At 34.2% G+C, this 7,610-nt stretch overlaps 1 protein-coding gene across 1 annotated transcript; it reads right to left on the minus strand.

The window, feature by feature from the left end:
• Nucleotides 1-1,032: 1,032 nt before the first annotated feature.
• LOC117573113 (UV excision repair protein RAD23 homolog A) lies at nt 1,033-4,289 on the minus strand. Its single transcript, XM_034256039.2, has 6 exons — nt 4,137-4,289; nt 3,971-4,049; nt 3,243-3,902; nt 3,089-3,183; nt 1,318-1,647; nt 1,033-1,255 (listed from the first exon to the last, which is right to left on the minus strand). Exons 1-6 carry the CDS (start codon nt 4,200-4,202, stop codon nt 1,145-1,147), a joined length of 1,341 nt encoding a protein of 446 aa, XP_034111930.1. The 5' UTR covers nt 4,203-4,289; the 3' UTR covers nt 1,033-1,144.
• Nucleotides 4,290-7,610: the final 3,321 nt, after the last annotated feature.

Below are 7,610 nucleotides of genomic sequence, written 5' to 3' on the forward strand. Positions count from 1 at the left end.
ACTACCTTAACGCCTTAACTAAATCTGTTACTCACATCCAGTACTTAAATCAAACTATAGCTTCATAAGTTCCAAATGTATCTGAACCTAGCCTACTAAAACATCAATCACTCCAAAACTGTATTTGTTTAGGAACATTGCTCCTAAACCCTAGTAACGTAACTGACAACTTTTATCTAGCTTAATCTAAATGTTAACGTAAAGTCAATTCTAGCAGGCAACATTTTCCTGTATACATTATCCCTAGGGCCAAAAATTGTTCACAGTTGCTATAAGAGTAATAGAAGCAATAAAAATTACCATCAGTTGGTTCTGACTGGTGGAACATTACCCACTCAAAATAATCTAAATGTTAACGTAAAGTCAGTTCTAGCAGGCAACATTTTCCTGTAAACATTATCCCTAAGGCCAAAAATTGTTAACAGTTGTTATAAGAGTAATGGAAGCAATAAAGATTACCATCAGTTGGTTCTGACTGGTGGAACATTACCCACTCAAAAGGAACCAACTTCACCACCAACCATTTGGACCACACTACCCACAGGGGCACCCTCCCCTGACCTAGGGAAGGATCTGCGTCAACACCACTAAGTCCCACCCGGCGCACCACCTATACCACCTAAATTCAAATAGCAGAGTGTAAAATATACAGATTGTCAGCCAAAGCAACTAAGACCCCTAGTATGTTGGCTTTGTCGATTTGTGGGACGGAAGTGCGCGTGGCAAAAATTTGAAACAAACTTCATCTGCGTGCAAACATACTACCAAATACTGTATAAAAAAGCTATAATTTTTTTTTTTATAGTTTCTGAGATCTAGGTGCTTATACGGTCAGAGAGACGGACATGGCTATATCCTCTTGGCTGTTGACGCTGATCAAGAATATATGTTTATACTTTATACGAGTCGTAGAGGCCTCCTTATGCCTGTTGCATACATTTCCTGCCAGCACAAAGTTATAATACTCTTCTACGCTATGGGTAGCGTGTATAAAAAACATTATGCCCATAACGATATATAACAATTTACAAATGCTTTGTTGATTCGAGTTAATCAATTATCTCTTACTTTATTCGTAACATTTTCTTTTATGGGGGTATACATAAATACATATATGCAGACATGCCAGCATTTGACTATTTTTTTAATCGTCGAAAGATGATGAAAGGAGAAAATTTGCGGCTAATTGTTCATTTTTTTCACAGGCAAAATAGGCTTGCAGAACAAGGGCTTCTGGAAATCCAAGAGCTTTCAGCTAAAAATCAAATTTGTAGAATGTAAAATGACACCAAAAAGATTGAATTAAAATTATCATACTCGTTCTATGGCGTCTTGATCTTGGGGTGTCAGGCGAATAGTTGTCAAACTTTCCGGTAAATTATATTCTGGAGCCATTAAACTAGGATCATTTTCCGGTGCGTTCTCTGCTCTAGCAACAGACCGTTGGCTATTATCCCCTGTAGACTCCTGCAAAATTGCTGAACCTAAGTTTCCGGTTTGATGCCTTAGATTCGTTGGGTTCTGTGCTAGACCAATTCTTTGGGCATTGTCCCCTATTTCTCCTTCAAGCGGTTGGTTAAGCATTTGTAGAAAAGCATCTTGATTTTCCGAAATGAGTTGCAAAAGTGCTGGATTTGTTTGACCAATCTACAAAAGAATAAACTTTATTTAATTTAGAGCGTCTTGTGTTCAAATCCGCCAATATTATTGACACTGTTTATTTATATATTTACACTACTATTTACACAAAACTTCTTGCATATTTTTAAGAATCCAGCGCGAAACCAATAACAAACTTTAATTACAAGATTTGTGTAATCAAAATGATAAAAAGTATGTTGAGATTTAATTGTTGATTCGTTTTCAATCAAATATAGATATTACCAGAAAAAGGTCTACCATTACTAAATTAAAAAAAAAAAAATAATCTGTATCCTCCTCCCTTAATCCTTTACCCACAATGTATAAATTGTTCGTTTATAAAATTTGTAAAATAAAGAAAATAATTACAAAATAATAATAATTGAAAACTACATTTTGCTATGATTTATTGTCTTAAGATATTACTAGCCGCAATTCACGGACTTTCACATTGACAAATAAATAATTTTATCTGAAAAAGGCCCATGCATTAAAAAGAAATGTTTATAAAAAGATAAAGCTGTTGAAAGATCTTAAGCTCCTGGCTAAGGTTCGAGTCTATCAAGTTTCAATCGCTGAGCTCGGAGTTGCAAAACCGCTTTGCACAATATTAAAACAATTAAGAAAGCTACAGTCGAGTGTGCTCGACTTTAAGATATTCGCTACTCATTTTGAACAAAAGCAAAATATTGCGGTATTAATTTTAAATTATTCCACATTAATATACTGCAAAAGTACTAATGATAAATACCAAAGGCTATTTTAGGTATATTAATATAAGAATACATTCAAAATATACCATGGAATTGAAAATACACTAGATTGTCAGCCAAAGCAACGGCCTCTTTTTGCCTGTTACATACATTTCTAACCGGCACAAAATTATAATACCCTTCTACCCTATGGGTAGCGGATATAAAGAATATTTGTATGCCTATTTATTATTTGTTGATCATTAAGGCCACTCAAACATAAGATCACAAAATGCATCGCACGCACACTGCTACGCACACTGTATCAATATACCGATTATACCTTTTGACATATTTGTAGTATTTATGTGGTATATTTTGAAAATAATACTGCAATATTTTGCTTTTATTCAAAATGAGTAGCAGGCATCTTACAGTCGAGCGCACTCGACTGTTTTTTTCTTACGTGTTATTTGTGTCTGAAGTGCTTACTAACTTATATTACATTAAATGAATGTGTTATTAATTACTTTTTTCTGCGTTTCTAAATGCAATCTTTTAAAATTGAAATAAAATACAATTTTTGTGTATTTTTTTATGACTTTTAAAATCCACCGAGCTGTATCCTATTTTCTTACAGCTTACAAAATTTTTTTTTCTTTTTTACAATTTTTAAGTTTAGGAAAATAAATTGAGAGCTCACTCAACCTAAAACTTCTAACAGCGGCCGTAAACAATAGAAGGTTAATACTTACCTGCTGCAGAACAGCATGAAGCAGGTGCGGATTTTGATAGATCAATGCGCGCATTTGTAAGAATTGTGGTTGAGTACGCAAGAACTCAAATGGATCTAAAAGAGGATTTAGTTACATAAACCAAGCTTAATTTATCATACTGTAATATTTTTACCAGATATTGATTGTGTTTGCAAATCACTCAAAGACTCTTGATGTAATGACTCTTCAGTATTTTCAGCATCATCATTACTATTAGTATTAGTATTCAAATCATTAGTCTCCAGTGGAATTCCAGTTATCAGATATTCCACAGCCCGCTCAGGATTATTATAACTGGCTGCCATTGCGCGTTCAACTTGATCTCGATCATAGCCCATTTCAACAATGGATGCAACAGCAGTATTGTATTCTTCACCCATAATTAAATTGGACTCCGCACGATTTTGCAATGAAGCATTAGCTAAACCACCAACTAAATCGATGTTTGAAAATGAAACTGGCGCTACACCAGAGTCTGCAGATGTTGATGTCTTTTGTTCCTCACTGTTTCCACCTCCCAGGTTTCCTTTACTAGTACGTGCTTCTAATTCATCACCATCATTCACTTTATATTCTGCCTTACTTTTAAGATCTGCCGTGGATGATGATTTCCCATTTGTGGTTTCGTTTGAGCTTCTCTGCTGCTTATGTTGCTGGACGACAACCGTAGTTGTAGTTGAACTATTTGCACAGTTGCCGCTTCCACTTAGATCCCGTGTTAACATTACAACGATAAATTTCCTCTCATCGACCTTGTACGAACTTATAGTTCGTTCGTCTGTTAATATGACCCCTTTATAATAAATGATTGAACTGTATAAAGGAAATGATTGAAATATCGTGTTTAAGGTATGTACATACCAGCATAAATTAGTTTTTGTTTTTCTACGATGTAGTCAACACCTCGTTCGTTAAAAATCTGATTTTTTAATTCCAAAACCTAAGGGGTTGATAAAATGAAAATTTTGTTTTTGTGTCGAGTAAATGCATCGATGCGAACAAAACAAGTAATTGCCTTGTTACTTACAGTTCTTTCAGGATCAAAATCAATTGTGAATGTTTGTTGTTGTAACGTTTTTACAGTTATAATCATATTGTAGTCTTAAGAAATTTTTTTCTGAAATTTGGCAATTTCCCCGTTTGCTTAATCTTACAAAAATGTTTGTCATCGACACTAGAGATGACCAAAAGTAAATAATCATCGTTGGTGATACTACTGAAGCGATATTTTGTCTGTAGGTAAAGTTGTACGGCAAGATAGCATCGCAACTTTAGCGTCAGCATCGAAAGTGAAAACATTTGCGTTTATCCCAGATAAACTAAATCGCGTTTTTAATGCCTTTCCAACGCACCAAAAAACTCGGTTATTTTCCGATCAATTCCATTATTAAGTTCGCACCATGTAAAAACACATAAGAAAAAAACACGATATTTCGGCATAGCGACATATCTCCACACGACATATCTCCGCTCGGTACAATTTTCGAGCGGAATTATCAGGCATGCTCCGGTTTTCACTTTCGGTTTTCGTTTTGGGACCAAAACCGAGATTTTCGTTTTTAGGTGCTCCGGTTTTCACACGTTTTTGGTCATCGTTTTGCTATCGGAACGTTTCATTTTTTACTGCTAAAACAGCTGACTTGTGTTTTGGTTAAAAGTAAACTACGCGAAAAAATGTCTATTGTATGTCCAATTCCGTGCGTGGATTGAACTCACTCAGGATTTTTTTATCCTGCATAGTTTATTTATGCTTCCCCTGAATGAAATATATTTGCCTTTTTTTCTTTTTTGCAAAGAAAGATTTGAAACTTTCTTTAAAAAAATCAGTTGAACGGCAATCAGCTGTTTCCCATAAAAAATGGGGATGCCACCTTTTTAATGCATTTCATTCCGGTTATTCCAACAATTTTTTTTATAAAATTTTAACGCATAAGTAATTAAATTAAATAAATTAATTTTTAAAAAACATATTTTACCCAACTGCAACAAATTTATCGCCATCCGTTTAATTATACAAGTATTTTTAACTTGCTTTTTCATTCTATCAAAAGTATGGCAGCTTAGGCGATAACTCATGGTGTCCGACGTATCGGTCGCTCACCAAAACGAAAATTGTTGTTGCCGACGGCAAAATTTGATATCCAAATTTGAGGTGGCGTCAGAAATTAGTCGTTTTAAAAATAATTACAAGCCTAATTGATCTGCTGGCGGTCTTAAAAGAACGACAATAAACCAATGAGTCAACTACTTTTTTTCCTTTTGCAAATAAGATCCGATTTAATATAGAAAAAGGCATTTACTTTTCATTTCGGCAAGTCAAATTTTCTCGTTTTGCAATTCGAAAAAATCTTGTGAAAGTGAAAACGGGAGCACCAATTTTTTCGTTTTCGATTTCAAAACGAAAACGAAAACCGAAAGTGAAAACCGGAGCATGCCTGTTTATTTAAAAAAATCAGCTGAACGGCAATCAGCTGTTTCCCACAAAAAATGGGGATGCCACCTTTTCAATGTATTTCATTCCGGTGTTTTCAACAATTTTTTTTATACACTTTTAGCACATTACTAATTAAATTAAATTAATTAATTTTTAAAAAACATATTTTACCCAACTTCAACAAATTTAATGCCATCCGTTTCATTATACAAGTATTTTTAACTTGCTTTTTCATTCCACCAAAAGTATGGCAGCTTAGGCGATAACTCATGGTGTCCGACTTATCGGTCGCTCACCAAAACGAAAATTGTTGTTGCCGACGGCAAAATTTGACATCCAAATTTTAGGTAGTGTCAGATATTAGTCGTTTTAAAAATAATTACAAGCCTAATTGATCTGCTGGTGGTCTTAAAAGAACGACAATAAACCAATGAGTCAACTACTTTTTTTCCTTTTGCAAATAAGATCCGATTTAATATAGAAAAAGGCATTTACTTTTCATTTCGGCAAGACAAATTTTCTCGTTTTGCAATTCGAAAAAATCTTGTGAAAGTGAAACGGGAGCACCAATTTTTTCGTTTTCGTTTTCAAAACGAAAACGAAAACCGAATGTGGAAACCGGAGCACAAAGTTATAATACCCTTCTACCCTATGGATAGCGGGTATAATAAACGTCAATAAACCAATTTGTCAACTATTTTTTACTTCTGCATTTGATGTTGAAAATCACATTTTCTTTTGCGTTTTGAAAATCGCATATAAAAACGAAATCGATATGTGAAAATGAAACCAGGAGCACGGCTGTATATGTAAGTCAGTTCATACGGAAAATTCGACTTGTGGGGATTTTGAAAACTTTGTACAAGATTCCTTTATATTAGGCGTAGACACATTGCATAATTAAATTGAATTGAAATTTAGTCAGTTATAACTAAAATTACTAAATAATTTAGTTTAATTTAAATGGAAAATTATGTTTTAAATAATTATATAAAAATAAAATATATAAATATATATGTATAATCACACATACAATTAAGATATTTTATCGCAATTTTGTTGCAATACTTTTTAAATTTTAAACTTCATATACACTCCTGTGATTCCACAGCTTTTATTAAAGTTTACGAGAAAATGTCTCAATACGATTTCTTTTGAATGTTTTTGAATTATTCATATTTTTGTTTGAGCTCGCTTTGCCGTCTGTGGAGGAGTTAACATGAGATTCACATACATTTCAGTATCGGAGTACCGATACGCTGGGACTGTAAAAATGATATGCAAACTGTCGCCGACAGATTAAAAAAAGCCGTAACTTGGGAGGATTTTATTCAGTCTGAAATTTCGTTATAACTAACTAAAACTTTGTACGTCTCACTGGTTCGTCCTAGTGCTCGGTTTTGCAGAGTTTGGATGCGCTTATGGTTAGATTTAACCGCAATCCCCCAAATCTGTATGCCGTATAGCCATATTGGGGCTATGCATTGGATATACACATTTGGAGCTATTAACTCAAATTAGTTTTGCGGTTCCGGTCAGGATCACTAGGAATTTTCTTTCTCTTCTCATTCCACGTAGAACTACTAACTTAGCTTGCCATAATCCCTTCCGTATTCCGTGTGTGAATTATAATAATCTCTATAACGTTGTTCTCTCCAGTAAATCTATTCCTCTGCTTAAAACCTTATTATTAGCATATTTATCGAGTATTTAATTGTTTTTATATCATCTTATACATATATACTAACATATTTTGCTTTCCTCATAATTGTTTCTGCACCGACTCGTATTACTAGTGTATTTCACTAGCTGTCCAAAGTCTTTTTAATATTTATTCTCAGTTTTCGATTAATGCAGGCTGTTTACAAATCTATTTTGTTTTGTTGGCAACTCCAGGGGAGGGAGGGAATTTCAATCTGCTCCTTCTGTTAAAGATGAGAGTAAAGGAGAAGGTCAATTTGTTCACTGTAGATTGGCATGTGGATTTTTTTCGATCGAGGAGTTGAATTTAGAGCGAGGTTGGAGACGGTCGCCCTGAAGATCGTGCTGGACGATCTTGGCTGGTTT

This window comes from Drosophila albomicans, chromosome 4, assembly GCF_009650485.2.
Source record: "Drosophila albomicans strain 15112-1751.03 chromosome 4, ASM965048v2, whole genome shotgun sequence".
NCBI classification, from domain to species: Eukaryota; Metazoa; Arthropoda; class Insecta; order Diptera; family Drosophilidae; genus Drosophila; species Drosophila albomicans.